This window comes from Geospiza fortis, unplaced genomic scaffold (genome assembly GCF_000277835.1).
Source record: "Geospiza fortis unplaced genomic scaffold, GeoFor_1.0 scaffold396, whole genome shotgun sequence".
In the NCBI taxonomy this organism is placed as follows: Eukaryota; Metazoa; Chordata; class Aves; order Passeriformes; family Thraupidae; genus Geospiza; species Geospiza fortis.
The window spans coordinates 201,379-223,239 of record NW_005054345.1 but is presented as its reverse complement, the minus strand read 5'-3'; the positions used below and the strand labels follow the sequence as shown (position 1 = coordinate 223,239).

The 21,861-nt window shown below is 38.3% G+C and overlaps 1 protein-coding gene across 1 annotated transcript in view; it reads left to right on the top strand.

The window, feature by feature from the left end:
- The window catches only part of LOC102041456 (BEN domain-containing protein 5), a 542,525-nt gene that overhangs the window by 332,092 nt on the left and 188,572 nt on the right, over window positions 1–21,861 (top strand). The window contains exon 4 of the mRNA XM_031058558.1: window positions 3,070–3,286. Within this exon, the coding sequence (XP_030914418.1) occupies window positions 3,070–3,286 (217 nt within the window). The remainder of the gene's footprint in view (window positions 1–3,069; window positions 3,287–21,861) is intronic.

Below are 21,861 nucleotides of genomic sequence, written 5' to 3'. Positions count from 1 at the left end.
AGAGGTTAATTCAAGAACTGAGCAATGTCTTTTCGTTATCAAAAACTCAGTTGGTGATATCTAGCACTTTGTCCCTTTCCTTTCCTTTTCTTTCCCTTTTTCCCTTTCTTCTTTAATTCCCTGATAAGATCTCAATCTGATTAAGCTCCTGTGTGTAAAGATGTGTTGTTGGTATCTAAATGCTAACTCTCTTTCTCTGTGTGACTCACAAATAGATTAGCAGTGACAAAGTGCTAGGAGAGATAAAAATAGATTAGCAGTGACAGGAGTACTATTATAATTATTTTTGGAAGATATGGTTTGAATTAAGAGTTTGGGCACTTTTTGCCCTGAGAGGGTGAATTTAAACCTAGGAACTGAGGATGGTTTCTGCTGTTGTGTCAGACACCAGATAGTGAAATGTCAATACCAGATGTCCTAGACATCAAGATTAGCCATAATAGCCAAATGCAGCCATAAAGTGATGTGTCAAAGTGGATAATAAAACAGATGCTTAGCTTTTATAATGAAGGGGAAAGGGAATGAAATATCAAAAGTGCCTTTAATACATTAACAAAGTTGTCTTCAACTTACTTAAAAGTAGAAAGTTACTGAACCAAGGAGAACTATGTGTCATTTAAACATTAACTATCAGCAGATGAATTTCAATTAGCATTAGCCTTTCTCAAATCCTGAATTTCCTCCTATTGGTCTCATTTTGCATGAAATTTTTATAGCACAAAGTGAGGCTCGTCCTTTATTATTTTCCCCATGCTAATTTGGAAACAAATAAAGTTCAACAACTCAGCAACACACTGTTTAAACTTGCATTACGGTTTGAGGACTGGGAGCTGGAATACATTTACCCACTGCCATATCATCTGCTTGATTTGAGACCAAATGAGGGATGTCCTATAGCACTCCAGAGTAAGGGAGAATGATAGAAATATGTTAAGATACTGAAGAAAACCATTAGGTAAGAGGGCTGCATGCAGATGGCGGGTGGCATTTTTTCCCTACTGATACTTTTTTAAAAAGAATAAAAGGCTTGTTTTTCTGTCTTTTATATTTGTGTGTTAAATAGAATTTCCAGATCTTAGTGGTGAGCAAATGTCTTATCAAACCAAAAAAAAGAAAATAGATTTCATTGGAAAAGTCCTTTAATATCATTGAGTCCAAATTTGTCCCGGCATTGCCAATGCTGCCCCTAACACACATCCTCAGGTGCCACATCCACACATCCTTTAAATACCTCCAGGAATGGTGACTCCACCACATGCCCTGACAGCCTCTTCCAATGCCTGACAACCCTTCAATTGAAGAAATGTTTCCTAATATCCAATCTAGATTTGAGGTGTGGCCCCACAGTGCCCAGGACAGGGGGACAGTCACTGTCCTGCTCCTGCTGCCACACCATTGCTGGGACAAGCCCGGTGGCACTGGCCTTCCTGCCCACCTGGGCACGGCTGGATCATGTTCAGTCATGATGGTGAAGTTATGAGGTCCCGAATGTTCAAGAATCAGGGCATTAAAAAGGGCAGATAAATTCTCTTTCTTAGTGTAATTAACTGCATGACTGGTTTTTTATTTTACTTTCTCGAGAAGATCTCAATTCCTCTCTGTTTCTCTTTGCAGATCCTGAGTCTTGCTGGTCAGACTCGTTAACTGCTGCTAATTGGCAAACATGTACCTGTGTATAATGAGAGGGTTTTGTCCTCTAATTCAGATTAGCAATGAGAGGCCAAAACTGAGGCTCTGCAGCAGACCAGCTTCTCGGAATGATTACAAAGACACACATTACTGGTGCTATGTCTGTAAATCTTGTTATGCTTTTCCCTCACCATGATCCCAGTTTAGCTGAGATCTGCTTCAATCATTAGATGAGACCTGTTTATAAGGTTGTGTAATTGAATCAGGTAAAGTCTGCAGGACCATAGCATTTTGTTGCCAAACATGACTGGTAAGTTACTTACATCAAATTACAAGTGCATGATTGGAGACTATTCCTGTCTGAATGAAGCTGGAAATACCACCTAAGAAATGAACAAAGCATACAAACAGAAATAGTGAACATCTCTCATTGATAGAACCAGTTTTTGCCCCACCTCTGAAACTTTACTTATTTCTCTTGAAAAGTAAGAAAATAATTGGAGTTGTGTGAAAAATTGTAGGCAGATATTTGTTGTTCCTCAAAGAGATACCACCTTGATAACAATGACATAAATGGCTTTATTATAATTATTTACCATCATGGACATTCATTTCTATCTTGTCAGATAAACCAGAAATGTTGAGGAGAGCAGCAGTCCAATTTGGAATGGGAACAGATACAACAAAGGAATTCTCCTTTGTTTTCTGTTTTAAGAGCTGGTTATTTTTCCATACCTGAAGTTTTCTTGTATGATTTTTAGGTTGTTTGTCATTTGTTTGTTTTTTAACCTCAAGAATTTACCTTTTGTTCCATTCATTGGCTATATGTTGATATGTATGCTAACTATTAAGGATATATATATATATATATATATAAAAAGATGTGAATTTCAGGAATAGTTTTGTCAGTGTTGCCTTGTATTGACATTCCTTCATTAGCTGTGCCTCCTCTCTGTGCTGGTGAATTGAAAGAAAGGGTGAAGGTTTGGCTGGAGCCTGTCTATGAGTTATGAGTGGTGTGAGCCTGCAGCAGCCTGATAGTGAAGTAGAGGATATTTGGACAGCCTGTGCATCCTTGTCACTTTGTGGGGATGGGTTTCCCTGGCTGTATGATGCTCTCCCTGCTCTGGTGACTCTGCCAGCCTGAGCACTCCGGCAGAGCTGCAGTCCCTCTGGTGACAGTGGCACTGGAGCTGTCACAGCCCTGGTCTGCACAGGTGCTCCCAAACACAAGCTCTGGGATCTCCTCACCAGCTCCTGAGCTGCTCAAGCTGCTCCACTTCATTTACTTTGGAGGGACTCTGAATCTCACACAGATCAGATCTCTTACATCCATGTCAATATGCATCAGTGAATACATAATGAGATTCCTATGGTGGCATAAAACTTGGAGGTAAAAATTAACTTACAGACAAGTTTTTGTTTGTTTTTGTTTTTTAGGCAAAGAATCCCCTCCAAAAACGTGTATTACTACCGCTGCCCAGACCACAGGAAGAACTATGTCATGTCCTTTGCATTCTGCTTTGACCGGGAGGACGACACTTATCAGTTTGCCTACTGCTACCCCTACACCTACACTCGCCTTCAGCACTACCTGGACAACCTCCAGAGGAGGAACATGGACTACTTCTGCAGGGAATTGCTGGGGCTCAGCGTGGTAAGTACCAGCAGGCTTCCTTATGGATGTCTATCCATCCTTAAATGCTTCCAGACTATCATTCAGAGTCCTTGCTAAAGCACCCACATCCACAGATTTGTTTTCTTGCTATCAATGACACATCAGGAAGTATCATCCACAGATTTGTTTTCTTGCTATCAGTGACACAGGAGGAAGTGGACCTGCATGGTGAAGTATAGGCAAATGCTAATTTAATTTCACATAAAATATTTCCTTTGAGATAGTCAAGGCAATGCTAGATTCCTACGTAGGATCAGTTCACCTCTAAAGACATTAAAAGATGAAACTGAAACAACTTTATTGAAGAAATGTGATTTTAAGAGTACTCTGACCATTTGTCTTTCTGGAAGTGCCTTTCTGCTCAGAAAGAAATATGGGGTTTTGGGGTTTTTGACCCAGAAGAAAACTTCTTGATAAAATAATGCAAAACATGCACAAACCAGCTATTTTCTTTTCTCTTAAAAATTCATGCTTTGGTCATTTGCAATTAGAAGGGATTTAGTGGTCTCTGTGTAGATCCTAATGGCCACATAAAATGAAGTGTCATAGTTCTTCTGGAGCAGGAAAGAGAGTTAATGGTAAGGCTGAACTTTTGTTCACTTTGCTGTAATCTTCCTCTGAAATGTTGCCTGTCCAGGGGATTTGGCAAGCATGACTCAGCCACTCCCATGTCAACTCAGAAATCATCAGATTAAAAAATAATAGCTCAAATCTCTTTTCTCTGTTTTTTATTTTTAACTTTTGCTTTCTCAGACTTTATAATGCACTTGTATCACACTCTTAATCTTTTATCTGAGATTTGATTTGGTTGAAATTTGTAGTGTGTCTTTCAGAATCAGAAAGTTGTGAAGGCTGCTGATACCAGCAGCAGGGGCTTTGGAAAGAAACCCAGCATATATTGTGAACATCAAAATGAAATTATATGTATACCCTGCACTGAAACAAATGAAAGGCTTCAATCATTAAAGCAGGCCATTGAAATTCCTATGGTGGCATAAAACTTGGAGAAAAATTAACTTACAGACAAGAGTGAAAAGCAGAATTAAAAAAGAAGTAATTTTTTTAACCCTTTTTGTACGTTAACTACAGTTCTTGTTCTAAAGATGACTATTGCATATCCATGAACTGGCATTAATTATTAATCATTCCAATTAGGGGGACAAACAATTATAAGGGAAAGGGGTATTAAAAAATAGAAAAGTAAAATCTGCAGAGGCTGGGCGGAAAGAGCACTATCATCTTAATGTGTGTAGGGCTTTAATTATTAATCTTAGAGGACAGAGCTGTCATTAATTCTATAATGAAACTGAATTTGTTTCCTTTCTCTCTGAAACTAGTGTATAAACAGTCTCATTTGCATATTCATCAAACCTCTGATCTGACTGATTAAAACACAGAGATTGAAGGATTTGTCTTTTATCTGCATTTTGACAGACAGAGCTATACTCTTAAATCTTGTTAACATTGTGTTACCAGTAGTTGCTAAATATTATTTTTCATATTTCAGCATGCTAAACAAACAGATGCCACTCAAAATGTGGCAGGAAATGTGCTGTGTGTAAGTCCTGCTTTTATATCTATATGTACACACACAGTATGTTTTGCAGAAATTGATATGGTAACATTTTGCAGCTCCCCAAGCTGTATAAAAAAGCTTCTGAATCAGGCTCATGCTGTAATCTTTGTGAGCAACATTACAATCTTTGTGAGCATTTCTGGCTTTTCTCCACACACAACTGTCCTAGAACAGCTTGGTAATTTAATGTCTTTGCTGAGCTTGAATAGACAATTTCCATAAGTTCTCTGCGAAGTTAAATATTTTAACATAGAGCTTTGTTGCTATCATACATCTTTAAATGGTGAAAAACAGGATCCTTCATTCTTCACTGCACAGTGCTCCATAAAAGCAGAAGCTGGCTGTACTTTGGAGGATTGCGTGCCATATAGGATAGATTTAGAGCTAAGAAAGAGAGCTCTGTCCCTGCCCTGGCCCCTTATGTAAGATAAGAGGAATCAGATTGGCATAAAGAGGCCCTCAGAAGCTCTATTCCTGGCCAAGGGACGATACCCCTGGCAGCACATGGTGAAAGGTATTTTAAAGGTGCCATCTGAGGACAAACTCTGATTCCTCATGCTGGGCACAGGCTGAGGAGGGAGAATGTGGAAGGGGAAGCTGCAGCACATCTGTCCAGCTGCCACGCAGCTGCTGGTCCCCTCGGGTTCATTCCAGGGGAATTTCACAGCCCCCTGCTGCAGTCTGTGTTTGGGAGGATGGGGAAGTATTTTTAATTCACTTCTCCTGGATTAGGTGGTTTTGAGCTGTGTCTCTGGGACATGGCAGAGTCTCACCATGGATCTTTGGAGCTGTTTTGCTTTTTTTTTCCCCCTTTGTTGTGGAAAAGTAAAACTCAAGTCACAAGAAGCCATGCCTAGAGGATTACTCCTGGAGGCTTTCTGAGTGCACATTTTGCTGCAGATAATGTTTTCAAGGCAATCTAATTTCTAATCTAATTTCATATCTTCTCTAAAGAAAGTACTCTGCCTCCATTAACTCCTGAAATACTATCACTAATTCTATGAAAATTGAAAGTGAAATATTGGTATGGGACATGTAATTGTCATTAGGATGGAGAATGACAAAATAGTTCAGAGCCAAATGGCAAAGTTTCCCATTCCCATTTAAATGGATAACTTAGCTGTACTATTTCTGACCTTTTAATGTTTATATTCTTTACTTCAGAGAGCTATCCCACATTCTAGATGTGCCAAATGTTCTTGAAAATAGTCTCTCCTGCAAGTGAGCTGAGATGGTCACCCAGGTACCATTTAAACTGCTATTTTCATTCTGCTGTTATTGGCCTTGGATAACTTCAGATTTTCTTTGGTTTGCCCCAACAGATCAGAAGTTCAAAATTTGTGAGCACTTTTTAAAATTGTGAAATTACTTTTTTTGCATATTATTGATGTGTGTCTCCTCCCAGCAAATACTATGCAATATTTCACAGCACAATGTAATTTAAAACAATTCTTATATTTCTGTGAAAATATAAGCACAGGCACATTTTACATTTACAGTACCTATTTTATGATACTTATTCAGTCTCACATGCAATAGCTATGTGTGTAGCATTATAACCAATTTTTAAGAGTTGGCAAAATTTTGGAGTGTGTTGTCATTTGAAGCTGGTAGTTCAAATTGCCTGTGTGTGCTTGAAGTGTGTGGACAATTGATGGGACCTGTACCTCCACCACTATTCCATGGACATGCATAATAGATTAAATGAGTTTTGGACAGCCTGGCTCAACTCCTACAGCCCACTTTACAAATTGACACTGGCTGGGCATTATTTTCATTACTCACTCCAAAGAGAACCAGGATTAATCAGAGCCAGATACTTCCTTTCCCTCCATTAGGCAATGGTGCTTCCAAATTACACTCGAGGAGAATTGTGACTGCACATACAAACCACGAGCCTCAAAGGGACTCCCACAGTACACAGAGACTGGAATATGGAATTCTGTTAAATTAAATATTAAACACACATATTTAAAACAAAGAGGCAATATGTCTAATGTAGGGCTCTGTAAATGAGCCCATCTCTTAAGTCAGATATGGAACACTGAAAGACTCAGGCTGGGACACAGAGTGCTTCCTCCTGACTCCACACTATTTTGGGGTGTGCTTTTAATTTACATGAGTTACTCCTGATTCATGCTGGTACCAGAGGGAAGCAGAATGATGCCCTAAGACTGTGAAACTGCACACCAGATGTCACATTGCCGCTTCGTTGACCAAATTTCCTTTATTTACTGACTAAATGACTTCGTACCCCAGTAAAAATTCTTGATCGGGTCTGCCGTTTTCTACTGGTCCATTTTTAACTGCTCAGTTATGAACGTTTTAAAGCATGAAGCAAAGAAAATAGGCAGTTTTTCTAAGGTTAAAATTCCCATTTCTGCATTCAACTCTGGGTTATGTAATAACAGCTCTGTAAAAGAAAAGTATACTCTTGGTCTTTGGAAAAAAAATAGAAGTTACAGGCTTCTGTGTAATGTAATGTACCTCTGAAATCCTGTTGGTGTCAGATACTGTATTTTCCAATGGATTTGACTGTAACTAGCTTGAAATGTCATGTAAATGTAATTTGTGGCAATTTACTTGGCCTGAAAAAGGCCACATAAATCGTGCTTAGGAAAAGTAAATCCCCTTTCTCATTTCTCAGTAGTTTAAAAGTGCAGCTATGTATATGTTCAGGACACATTATCTTTATGCAGTGGTGTATTTTTTACTCCTATAGTGCTGCTGTTCCCAAAACATTCGTAATGTGGATGTCATCCCAACACTGTATGTGAGATTTTAAATGTTCCTACAGCTATTTTCTTAGCTGGATTCGATATCAGCAGAAGTAGAGTTAGACCTAAAAATAACACCACCAGCAGTTCTTTCCAAAATAAAATATGATTTATAGCATATAATAGCACAGCATGCTACCAGGGAAATTATATAAATAACATGAAAAATTACAGGGGACTATTCTATACCATCAGTTTTAAGGAAAATGTCTTTTTTACAATTTTAAAGGGGTTCTGGGAGATAACCTGGCCTGTGGGAATCACAGAGTAGGATGGATAGGTGAAATGATGTTACTATTGAATGTTGCCCTCTGTCTGTAGGATATATACAAGGGTTCATGGTAAAAACAAGAAATACTTTGGTATAAGTTGGCAGCAGTATATAGTTTTTGAAAAAAACAAACAATGAAACCATAATTTGCAGTTAATATCATTCAAGGTTACTAAATGCATAAGCTGGTTATTTCTTAAATTACAGAAAGAACACTGTTAGATAAAGTAAAGTAATTTCTAGAAGGATTTGCATTAACTGCTCTTTATCTAATTATGAGTAAAAAATCTTAAATTGTGAAGAAGGATTCAAATCTCAAGTCCATTTTGCAGCTCACATTTTATAACTCCCATTCTCCATTTAATAGAAAACCTCTTGGAAAAAGCACTTCACCAAAAAGAAGCTTTGAGCACAAAAAGCCCATTGAGGTAAGAAATCGTCTGAAGAAAAAAAAAAGCAATGATCCATTTTATTAAGAAAAAACTTCCTGAAAAAATGACAGCAAATGAATTGTGTGTGGCAAAGTTAGTCTATGCAATCTGTTTTCTTGCACAGGTCCCAAGCTTTACCCTTTCATCTTGTAGCCACTCAGGGAAACCTTTGGAAAGTCAGTGACTTTTCTGAAGTTTTCACTGGACTTTTTGTAGCTGTTTAGGTTGGCCTTTTGCTTCATGACTCTTCCCATTTCCAAGTCAGACTCTTCATCTCACCTTTACTCCACACTTGTCCTTCATCTGGCTTGCCCTTTCTTTACCTCAGATCTAACCTTCCCTTTTCTTTCCATTTAGTTTGTACTCTCCTAAGCTAGCTAGAAGAAAGAAGCTGTGGTATTTGTTTTCTGCTCTTATGTTACTTATCCTGCTTTGTTCTTTCCTATTCATTCCCCTTATCACTTTGAGTTGTGAAGGGCAAATCCAAAATAGCTGTGAGGTCTTTTAAATACCAGGACTGCACAAGGTAGTCGTATTCTCCTCTATGCACTCGATATCCCCACCTCAGTGCCATTTCACATGACTTCATATCCTGCTCTAGGACTTGTCTTGTCCTTCCGTCTTTTGTGTTCCCTGATTGCTCCATCCCTCAGTATGTACTCCTGCATTTCCAGAAGTGCTGGAATAATAATGTTGCTTGTGTAGGCTTCAACCTGGAAAGGGAACCCTAATGATCCAGTCAGATGTCCTGAAATGGCTGAACTCACAGCCAGGCGCAGGAAGGCATTTCAGGGTCTGGCTCCTTTTCTCACGGCAATGGCAAATTTCAAGTAAAAGGCAGGTTTTACTCATTCCTGTCCTCAGCACTTTCTCCTACTTGGTTGAGTGCCACAAAGCTCCAAGGGGTAATTTTATTCCCAGTGGGAAACTTACTGGTTTTGTCCACACAGAGAGTTGAACCTCAGATCTATGCAGCTGCCTTTAGTTACTGCACCCTAAGCTTCTGGGACACAAAGAACCTATTTTCACTTTCCATGTTCAGTGCTGACTAGAATCCCTGTTTTTCAGTTGGTGCTTGGGAAATAACATAGCCCAGCCAATTAATATAATCTCATGAAAACCCCTCAGTCTGAGGTCCTGTGTGTACACCAGCATAAAGCTTTCTCATGGTTTTAAAATCTATTTAGTTGCCCTGCAAAACATGAGTGTGTTTTGAGGTTGTGTCGGGCCCTGAGAAAACCCTAGAATGGCTTCAGTCTTCTTGCACTTCCATTTCCAGAGATGTGTTTTCCCTGCTTTGCAGCACAGCACTAAGCAATAATTACCGTGTTGATAGTGATGCTGGATGTGCTGGCGCGGAGGGGAAATCGTGCTATGTGGAGCTATTAACTACATTTGCCCCGTAGCACTTCACTGCATTGACTCTGCTGGGATTTTGGCTGTCTTTGAGTTGGTTTCTGTTTAGATCTCCTGAGTGGTGGCTTTGTAACGCATCTGTGGGGCTGGAGCAGTATTTTAATTTTTATTCTTTGACTGTAGACCCAGAAGATGGTCAGCCTGGCTCACATTACCTGTAGGGCTGAAACCTTGGTATTGAAGGCTTATTTAACAATTTCAAAGTCTGCTCAGTCCAAATGATTTGGATTTATGCCTTTTAATTTAACCAAAGAAAGAACTATTTATTGATTTAACTTTATACCAGCTCTAGAATGTAAGTATAATATATTAAAATCTCTAAATACCTCAGGCAAAATCTTGTTCACATAATTTATGTAAACTGAGCATTGTGGCTCCGATCCAGCAAAACACTTAAGTGTAGATTTAAACTTGTTAAATATGTTAAATAGACATGCTCAAGACACTGGCACAGTTCATGACATCAAGTTTAATGTGTTTAAAATGTCTTTAAGCTCCAAGGTCAAAACAATCAGCACTTAGGCCTGGTGCCCTAATGTTTTGTTGTGAACTTGTTCTACCAGTATAACAACATGACTACAGGCAAAAAATAATAATAAAAACCCCTTTTTGCACTTTTCTATAAATATGCTAAATGTCTGTGTGTAAAATGAATCCCACCGTTGCTCAGCAATCTTTATTTTTTAAGTAGTGTATGAGTAAGGTTTGTATTTAAGGCCTTCTGCATAAGAGATTTATGCTAATCCTGGAGTTCTTTGTCCTTGCCATGCAGATGTTCAGTAAGACTTTAGCTCTTTTGTCCTTAAGCCTTGAAAGCTAAAAGCAGGCTCTAAGAAGGCTTCTGCCTCTATGTCAGAAGGTATTTGGGGAGATATCATATAGAAATGAGAAAATAAAGACATAAGAACATATTTTGATGCAGATTATAAGATAGTAGAGACCAAGCCAGTGTAGCTCATGTGGCCCCAGCTTGCTGAGTGCATCCTTATTGTTGACCCAAGTATTTGAAGATATGTACTTGAAGAGAGGAAGTAAGGCTCATGAAAATATAACACACACAAGGAAGCACAGCTGAGAGATATTATGTGTAGCCTGTGATCTGTGGTTGATTTCAGTGTGATTTTAATGACCCTTACTTTTCTGCACTGTTAGCAAAGTATTTTTGAATCAAAGAATAGTACAATGATGAAACACATCAAACTTACACGTGAGGGAGGCCAGTACCATCCTTATTTTAAGACACCATGTTCCATTCAAACATATTTTATTTTAGAAGACTATGATATTCCTGGAAAAGATTAAAAAAGAGTGTTTTTGTAGAAAATGTTGCTGCTGTTGAAGTGCTGCTATTATCCACAAATACTGAAAGCAATATTTATCTTTGTTTTGAAGACAAAATGACATACAAATAACATGAGGAGACAGAAGCTTTTTAATGTAAAGCAGTAGGTACTTAATTGAAAACCTTTTTTTTCACTTCTTAGGAAATATAAGATGCAGCTTAAAGCCTTTTTAATACTCTTTAGAAGAGATCTTACATGGCAACCAGTCATATTGGTACATGAAAAGAACTGCAGTCTCTGATAAAGATCCTCTTTTTCATGTTTTCAAACAGCAGCTGAGCACCATACTGTGGCAGCAGAGAACAATCTGAGAAAATGAACACGGATTGAAAAGGCCCCAGTTACATGACATTTCCAGTGGAAAAAGAAAGAGCCAGCCTTAGGCCCACAGTCAAACACTTTCACTTAGAATTCCCTAGAATTGTGGACATACCTTTCTACAGAAAGTGTGTTTTTCTGAACCACCTTTTTTCTGATGTTCTAATAAATGTGTGACATGGAGGAAGACAAAGGAGAGGTACCATCCATCTCAGGAGTTTTCATGAGTGTGCATGAAAGAAAAATCTGCTTTAGAAATAATTTCCCTCCCATTTATTTTTAATTTCTCATTAATTGCATCCAATTTTGCACTGAGTCCTAATTAGTTAAAATTTAAGGCGACTATTACTTTCTCAGAACCTGACAACTTCAGGATTTTATAATACATACCTTTTTTTCTCCTGCATTATGGTGGTTTATAATAATGCATTAATATCCATAATTCTATTTTTAATCAGCTTCTAAATTCATTAGTAACAGCTGCATATTGTTAAATGCTGTTTGTTTTTCCTTCCCCCCCTTTTTAAAAAACATCTATGTTGCTTAAAATTAAAATATTAACTAGTCTTTCCATATTTATGAATGCTGCACTGTTCTCAGCGTGGAATAAGGGAAAATCTCATGCCTGTCTTTAAAGAAAACTTTTTTTTTGAACTTTTGCTCTGACAGCCTCCAAAATATTGCATAAATATCAGTAAGTTAAGGTTCTTAACATTCTTCTGACTGCAGTGTCATTTTTGGGGAAAGAAGACTATTGCAGAAACCTGGACTGCTTGGAAGCAGCCTGTGGGAAAGCCTTTGGTGTTCATTTTGAGAGGTCACCCACAGCTACCAGATAATTTAGATGGAGATCAGGGCAGGATCGAGTCCTCCCATCCTCGTCAGGACCCTGGACAGCGCAGCCCATCGCGCTTCCCGAGCTGCTCCCAGCACCTTTTCACATTCACTTCACACAAACTTCTCTTTTCAGAGCTCCTGATGCACAAAACTGAGCCCCAACTGCTGGCCTTTACACCCCAAAAATAAGTTTGTGTTTTTGAAACCAGGCCTTATTTTTGTAGCTACTGAGCTCCTCAAATTATGGCCGTGGTTTTCAGGAAAAGAGCTAGAAATGCAGTCTGCTATTTTGCACAGTTTATGTGATTCAGAACCTCAAGTCTGTTTTTCTTATTTGCCTCCTGAGAATGAAAAATAGCCTGTAATGTGTTATGTCTGATGGGAAATTTATAGGAATGTCAGAGATGACTGATTAAGGGCACTTTATAGATTAACAGATGATGACTAAAACAGAGGTTGATGGTACTGTGGTGAAAAAAGAGAAGGTATTTGGCAATACAGTGAGATCCATCAAGACTTGTCTGAGACCTAGACATAGATATTAATCCAAACAATGAATATTTCAAAATCTGAAAGGTACTATGTAGAACAAGAACAGTGTTGCTGCACACAACAGGGTGCTCAGCAGCGTTGCATCTTCTTTGTCTCCTGTGAGTGGACATAATATACTCTCCTTCTTGCCTTAGTCTGTCTTCCTCTCTAAAGCTTAAGGAATTGCTCCAAATCTTTGGCAAGGTCTAGGTAATCAAGTTATCACCATAAATTACTTCGCTATCTTCGGTGTGGGGACCATCTATCTCTTATGAGAATTAATGATATAGAGGTTCCTAGAGAATTTATAAAAGGTTTTGGGGTGGGTTGTTTCTTGTTTTGGTTTTTCCTTTAAATTGTAGTGGCTTCTTCATGGAGAGTCCAGACAATTTATGTCCTTGCTCTCAAGGGAAAAAACTGCTCAGAATGTGAACTCAGGAAAACAGAATATGTGTTCCAAAGGTGTCCCTTACTGCTGTTGTAATCATCCTGACAAGATACTGTGGCAGCACCAGATTTGCCCTCAGCTCCAGCTGATTTTGAAAACCTTCAGAGCTTTAGGAATAAAAGTGCACATATCCTCTAGATTTCTTTTATAGAAATAGATAAGGTTTTGTAACAGCAAATAACACTGCAGAGCTGAACAAAATTGTCCTCCTATAAGTGAGACTTGGCTGCACCCAGACCAAATAAGATTGTAGACTCATACCACACCGAGTCATAGGAAAACAGAGGAAAAGGTATTATATTCCCCATGGTCAAACAGAATTCTTGACCATCGTGGCTGAAACTCCCATTAGCCATGGCAACCAAGGAGGGAAATACACAGCAACAGATAACATCTAATTTAATGCTGACAAAGAGGTGGGATGCATTGATCTGTTTGGAAGAAAACTTCATTCTTTTTCATTCCTATAATTCAGATTTTCTCATTACTGGACACAGATGGCAAAATATAATTTTATTAACTATGACCATTTGTTTTGTGGTTCATCAATTAAATTGCAGAGATTACAGAGACTGGTTCATGCCAGCCATTAACAGAAACAAGTTAGTAGCTAGAGCTATACTGCAAATGGCTATAGATGTTGCATACAGTGCTTCAAGATCATTTGTTGCTATGACAATAATGGAGCAAAATGACTGTGGTCTCTGAAATCTCAGATTTTTCATCTTCCCAGAGAAATATAGGCAAATTCAAACTCTTCTTTTAGAAATCATGACTTCCTTTAGAACTACAATAAATTTTTGTATGTTACAATACAGAGAATTTATGTATGCCAGTCTCTCTTTGCTCATTAGAAAGATAAATCAGAAAAAAAAAAAGGAAAATCAATGTATGGCAAAGCTCCTGGACAGTAATCACTTCCCTTTCTACGTACTACAGAGACAGTATGAACCATCAGGTGGTACCAAGGAAAGTAAACTGATGGTTCCTGTAGCAGCCATCTCCAGAATCTCCTGTACCAGCCAAGAAAATTTTTGGTAGAAGTGAATGAGAACTGCATGCCAAACCCTTTCCTGTTCTCATCTGTCTTTCCCTGTTTGATAAGAACTGCACCTGTGTTCATTTTTTAACAAACTGGATTCTAGAAATTATTTCCACCCCAGTTTCATGTGTTTGCATGTAATGGCATAAATTTCCTGACATGCTCAATCTGAAAACTTAGAAAGAAAGAAGTTCTCTCCTGCAAATGGAGACCACCTGAGTAATTGGTCCTTAATACCTTTTTTAAGATAATCTAGGAGAGTGGCCCTTTTTTATGTCTATGCATTTTTTGAAAGGCAGATAAGCTCTCTTTTCTTTCATACAGTCACAAGTTATTATCTTTACATGCAATAGTGCTGAATCACAACAAGAGGTTTAGAAAGACCTTGGACTGATGATGATTAACACCCCTAAAACACTAATTCACAAAAGACACCTTCTTTGATTAGCTTCAGAAGTTGCTCCATGTGCTAGAAAGTAGGATAGCCTGTACTCTGGCAGCAGCACACACTCCATGATTTATTGGAAAACGTCAACAGGAGATGTGGCTTTAACACAACAGGGAGCCCATGTGCACAGAGTTCAGAACATTGGGCTTTTCTGGGAATTGTGTTGCACAGAAATTTACTAGAAATCACAAAGGTGTGTCAACATATTCTTTCTCTGATTTAAAAAACCCCATAATGATGATAAGGCAAGGATCACAGCCGACTGCATAACAGCAATGTGTTGTGGTAGTAAACCCCTGGATCACATCTCCCTGGCTGCACTTAGCACTGGTGGTAGATGTGTTTCAGCAGTGATCATGGATAGAATTCCTTACAGCAGCTTCATGCCACCTCCTGTGTGCTGGGAATACCCATCTGCACCTCTGGCTGCAGCCAACATGAGCACAAAATTTCACAGTTTTTGTTCCAGGGACAGTCCACGTTTAATCTCTCTGGGAGACACCTTCCCCCTATCAGAGTTGTGTAAACTGATTGATACTCAAATGATCCCAGATTCTGAGAGCCTGGAACAATTCTGTTAGTAGCTAACATACAGCCAAGATTCCTTTTTTTCAGAAGTCCATTGCATCTCAAAGCATTATGTGTGGAGGTATCCTGATTTCAAAAGGTCATATTCATTACAGTTGGAAACATCATAACTACCAGTGAACTGGAATCTATCTGAATGGCATTAATTTCTATAAGGAAACATGTGATAATTCTCACATTTCCTGTCTTCTGATCAATACCATTTGAAATATTTAATGCTTTAATGTTGCTAATTTTGGACAACCTCTCCTTTCCATTTTTTCTTTTTTTCTTCCTTTTTCATTTTTAATCGACAGAGCATCTGAAAGTGCCACAGTCAAGCTGAGTATTTCATAATGCTGCATTCAGTTTCTATAGAACTGGGTAAAGGCCTTTTTTTTTTTTTTTTTTACTATTATCAAAACCACTTCCATTGTTCCTCTCATTTTTCATGGCACCTGCACTGGAGCATTGGTCAGAACCTCCTTGCCCTCTCCCTGTCCAAGCTGCCTTCCTTTGGAGTGCAGTGTCAGTGACTGAGGCAGCAGGACAAACCTGAAATCTGGCTTCTCCTGAGCTGTGCCTCATTACCATAAGGGTTCTCCTAGATTACATCTAGATGATTTGTTTGTTGTTTCAGAATTAACCAAATTATTATCTCTACCTTTTCCTAAGCTTCCTGCTTTGAGGATATAACTGATTTCTAAAATTCCAGAGGATCTTTAGATATGTACTTTCATGCAGCTATATTATTCTGGAATCATCTTGATTCATTGGCTCTTTAGGTGGTTTTAACACAGGTCTCCACTCTCAAAACAATCAAAGAAGCCACAAAAGAAACACAGACATGAAGTTATTCAGTAGTACCTTGTAGACACATTCTGACTGTAGGGTAAATCAGTGAGGCACCTATTGGAGTATTTAACATCCTTTATGTGGCAAGGGTTGTCTTGTGGTTTTGATTTCTTTGCATAGAACAGTTCTGACATAGTTTCTTCTTCAGTAGAGCAAGGATTAATTTGTTTAATTTACTGTTTGGGAGTTTCTCACAGTGGCATGCACACAGAGGCAACCATGCATAAGAAATATTCAAGTTAGGTACAAAGAAATATAAAATCCTGTAAAATCACCTTGCACCTTCTTGCACCATGTGTTTATATAATTTAAGATGGCAGAGAAGATAGGAACTCCAGAGCCATGGCCAGCAGTGAAAGCAGGGAAGAACAAGACAATTCTTTGAGAAAAACAGATGAGATCATGGGGTTGCCATGAGATCCATGTGGATGTTTTCAGTGGCTGTTTGTCTTTGTGTCACAGCTCAGCCTGTGGTGACACACAGCCTTTGTGCTTGTTTAACATTCAGAAGACATTTATGACAAATAAGGTCATGTAATGATGATGCCTTACCAGATTTGGGAATATGTATTGCTGCCATTACTTCAGAGGTCAGTTTTAGCTTTTTCAAATTAGGGTGCCGTCATCTTCAATCACACTGTAAATTTTGGGAAAATGTTTGTGATGAAATTTGGGAAATGTCTGTGAAAAATGTGCAGAACCATTTGCTGGTTTTTTTTCCATGTATGGGTAGTGTTTGAGGTAAGGTTGTTTCTTTTCTTTATGTATTGCAAATTAATGTGAAATACAAGAACCTTGGAGCAAATGTGCAAATCAAAGAACTTGGATGTGTCCATGTTTGTGTTAAACAGGATAGAAATGCACAATACTTTCCTTGATTCTGAGAATAGTTGCTAATGTGGGTCATGGCAATAGTTTCAAAGGCAATTTTTAATATTTTAGTGTCTATAATCCTCTGCAAGTGAGCCAAGAAATGCACTCAGGAGTGTCATCATTCTGCTTGAAGTCATCCTCAAGCTCCTACTACACTCACTACACTTTCACAAGAAAGGTGGTGCTTCAGAAATTGTAAAATTTATATATAGTGTTGCATTTTCAGCACGGATATCCAGCCCCTACTTATCTGCAGTTTATTAATTTAAGACATCTATTTTAATAAGTCCCCAAATAGGATTATTTCCCTCATCTGTTTTGGAGACCTCTGAGCACTTTTTGGAAGAAATGAAATGGTAAAGAGCAGCTGTTGGAATTTGGTGATGCTAGAAAGGGGATAAATCTTATAGTCACATAATCCAAATATCTGAAAAGAACTTGCTTAAATCTATCTGCCATTGTTAAAATTCTGTGTTCCTCGTAAGAGCCTACTTGTTCAGGAAGGAGAAATGTGTGCATTTGGTTTTGTCCATCAGAGAGCTCAGAGACAGAATAATGTTCAATCATGATGTTAATCCCAGCACAACAGTTTCTACTGAAGTGACTCTATAGAGGATTTATTCTCCTATCTATGCAGGTGAACAAAGAATTCTTTTAATGGGTGGTGCATATATTGTTGTAGAAGAATAGACCCCTTTGTATTAAAATTACATGCCTGGGATTTTAACATAAAAACTGAAAAATCCCACTGTGTAAAACTGACTTAAACTCAATTTCCCTCTCCTCCTTTTACAATGTCAAGATGCCTGAGTGCTCAAGTGACTGAATAAGTACTAAATATTTAATGCATGGAGGTTACATTAACTGAGTCTTTGATCTGAAACTTCTTAAAAACATCTTAAAAGCCCTTCAAAAACCGGTTAGTATTTCATTACAGTCACTTAAAATAGATTTATTTTATCAAAACATCCTGTCAGAAACCCCAGAGCTGTGATTAATAACCTGCAGCATTTTGACTAAAGCATCTCCTAATACTGGTTTCATAGTGTATCAACAGATTGCCTGTTGTGGGTAAGAAATCACCAGCCCGATTGCCTCTGTCAGGCTCTTGCAGGTGTTCAGTGTGTCTGCTGAGACTTTGAGCAGGTATGCACAATGGAATCCATGCTGGGATTCTCCATGCTTGCTGCTACTCAAACAGAATGTCTCTCATGTAATTCTGAGATTAAATTAACTTTTTCTTCGCGGAATAAATTTATTAGGGCAGTTTTCTACAGATGTTTTTGTGTAGTAACATTTACAAGCATTTGGGCAACATGAGAAATGGGATAGCTCAATAATTTATATCATCCTGGGAAACTCCTGCACGGTTTTAATCTGTGCAGCATAATTTGAGAGCATCTCTGGCTGTGTGAAGGCTCTGCCCTTTGCGTTGTTTTTATTGTTCAAGGGTAACAGACTGCAGAGTGAGACTGTGTGAGTATCTGCTGGGTCTGTGGAAGATGGAAGCATGCACAGCAGCAGGTTTCTGTATAATTCATTTCTACTGCATCCAGCAGACCTTCTGTGCAAGAGCTTGTCCCACCCAAACCTATCCTTACCCTTTGTTGTAGATTTCCTTCTCATTGGCTTTGTGCACCTCCAGATCCCACTCTGAAATTCCCACTGTTGTTTTCATAACACAAGATGTTGTGTCCTAACACAACATGAACACGAAACTTGGGATCTTAAATGATTAATCACAGACCACCTGGTCACTCTGGTGCTGAATTTTGAAATGTGCTTCTGCTTCAGGAGGTTTTACCTCATGCCCATCATTTCTACTTCTTAACTTATACCTGCTTAACCAGTGGAAAGAAACTGAAACAGTCTGGTAATTGTTCTGTTTCCTTCTCCTCAGTAATCAGTAGATTAAAGCAAACCATTCTATTCTAGGATAATAAAGGGAATTAACCACTAGGTTCTGAGCTCACTGTATTTGCACATGGAGTCACTTGCCATTATTTTCTCAAAACAAGAGTTAAGGATTTCTTCTCGAGTCTCCCACAATATTAGCAAAAGGCACGTGGCTGAAGGCTCATGAGCCACTTTGAAAACACATTCCTTGTTTCTTCAGGGAAATGTGCTTTTGTCAGTGCATACCTTGTGTAGAAGATGTTTTGCATATAAAAACCACGTGGAGATTGAATCCTGTTATATAAAGCTAAGCTGGCTTTCTGTGGAGTTCTTTGTAGTACCAACATTAAAAGGGTTGTTATAAATAAGAGTGGAATATAATTATAAATGCCCTTCTGAGGAAAAAAAAAATCCTTGATTACCTTTGAATTCTTTTGCCCTTTAAAAAGGTTATATTTAACTGGTTCAGTTTCTTACTTGATGTTTCAGTTTCCCAAGGGAAATCAACCTCCAGAACGAACTGTTTCAATTGGGTTACATGACTTTACTTTGTGTCTTGCATTTGTTAACAGACAGGTTATATAACACTGCAGGCTAAATATACATTGCTCTGTTTTCAGCTACCTCTGGTACTCCTGTGCTCAGAGGGATGACCAGAGAAGTGGGAAGTGGCTCTCAAAAGTTCTGCTGGAATTAACCCCTCCTGCTAATAGCATAAACTGCTTGGAAGTAGAGACTTCACGAGCAGTGTGAGGCTATAAAGCTTAAACTATAAAATCATATTAAATATTTTGATGTGCCACCTATCACCCTTGAGGTTTCTTTATGACCAAAAAGAAGTGGGTCAAATTCTGCCTTTTTTCCCAATGGCATATAATCTCTGGAAGCACTATTGACTGGAACAGAATTTCCTTGAGTTACTGATGTTGTAACAGAGAAAATAATTGGAGTGCATGTGTGCTGCTTCACTGGAAAGCAGGAGGCTCAATTCTAGGGGGATGTTTTCCTTTTCTAGGTAGTTTGGTGTTGAACAGCTTTAGATTCATTATTCTTGTATTTCCATCCAGTAATGCTTTCCTGGTAGAGGAGGAGATGAAAGGACCTTTTAAAAAAATATCAATAACAAAAAAAAAAGAAAGGAAAGAAAAAGGAGTTTCATCCTGCCTTTTTTCCTTCAGTCACTGATCAATAGCAGCACGAGAGAGCTGTATTTAGAGAAGAAAGGCAAGCAGGCAAGAATCTTAACTAACTAGCAGGAAGTTGATTGTAGCATGCTGGTGTTCAGGCAACTGATAAGAGGGGAGGAAACATTTATGCTGAGAATCAGCAAAAACAGGAACATGTTTTACCACATGCCTGTTTCATTTCACAAGTCCAACATGCTGCACATAAGCTTTGGGGATAAATTTAGAGTAGTTTTGTTAATTGCATGGCATTAAATTTGGAATGAGATGAACAATGAGCTATGGCAAATGATATTTTGGTTCAGAGTACAACAGTGTTTGTATGTGAGATTTATGGCAGAAGTAAGGATCAATTACTGTATAGATTGGCCCCAATCCCTCTGTTCCTTGTGGCGTGGGATGGCACACAGGGGTATCCCCCAGTCCTTGTCCTGGCAGCCAATTCCTTGCAGTAGGACTGATGGATACAGTGCCATCATTTTTACCCACAGAAAGCCAGAGAGCTCAGTTCAAGCTTGCTGTGTTTCATTGTTGTGCTCTCTGTATATGACTGAAAAAGGAGCTGGGCTAAGACAATACTTGCATGTCAGAGCTGGAAAAAACTTTATGGCCTTTTTTTCTGTGTTGAATTGATTTTTGTCCCCTCTTTTTTGTTGGTATTTATTAAAAATGCATATTCTACCCAGAATGATTCCTAGAGTTTTTTGGAGCACTGCTGAGTAAGCCAAACTAAATATATATTTCTTTAGAGGCATCAGTGCTCCTGGCAGACACCATTATTTTTGCAGTCACTCACTGATTGGATTTTTTAAATAAAGCTTTTGTGTTCCCTTTAGTGTTAGGTTAAAAAACAATTACTTTGAATTTCAATACGTAATAAAAGAACATAATTTTAAAAGAATCTTTATGGTTGTGTTTCATTGTTGTGCTCTCTGTATATGACTGAAAAAGGAGCTGGGCTAAGACAATACTTGCATGTCAGAGCTGGAAAAAACTTTATGGCCTTTTTTTCTGTGTTGAACTGATTTTTTTCCCCTCTTTTTTGTTGGTATTTATTAAAAATGCATATTCTACCCAGAATGATTCCTAGAGTTTTTTGGAGCACTGCTGAGTAAGCCAAACTAAATATATATTTCTTTAGAGGCGTCAGTGCTCCTGGCAGACACCATTATTTTTGCAGTCACTCACTGATTGGATTTTTTAAATAAAGCTTTTGTGTTCCCTTTAGTGTTAGGTTAAAAAACAATTACTTTGAATTTCAATACGTAATAAAAGAACATAATTTTAAAAGAATCGTTATGGTACACTTTTTTTTCAGCCCTCCCCTCTCCAACTTTATTCCTTTTATTCACTCTGAGCATGTCTTGCCTTGCCTTAAGTTTACTTAAAGTTGTTTAAGAGGCAGAAATAAATCCACCTCGACCTTCTCCATTCTGGTTTCCTCTGTGCCTGAATTTATTCTACGTTCAGTGAAGTCAGACTTCTAAGAGAGTTGGGAATTTTGAATTATATTTGCAGTTCTGGAGTGGTTGTATGTATTTTTAGCAAAATGCTGGCATGCTTTATAGGATTTTTCTTTTCCTGTGGTTCTGTTAATATTTGCACAGGAAGTTTGAATTAGAATGATGAAATATTCACTCTGATGCATAATCATTTGATCCCCTTCACTGTCACATTCTTCACAGCTGGGTTTTTTTGCTCATGCTATTTTGCATATGAACATTTATCATGCAATAAATTG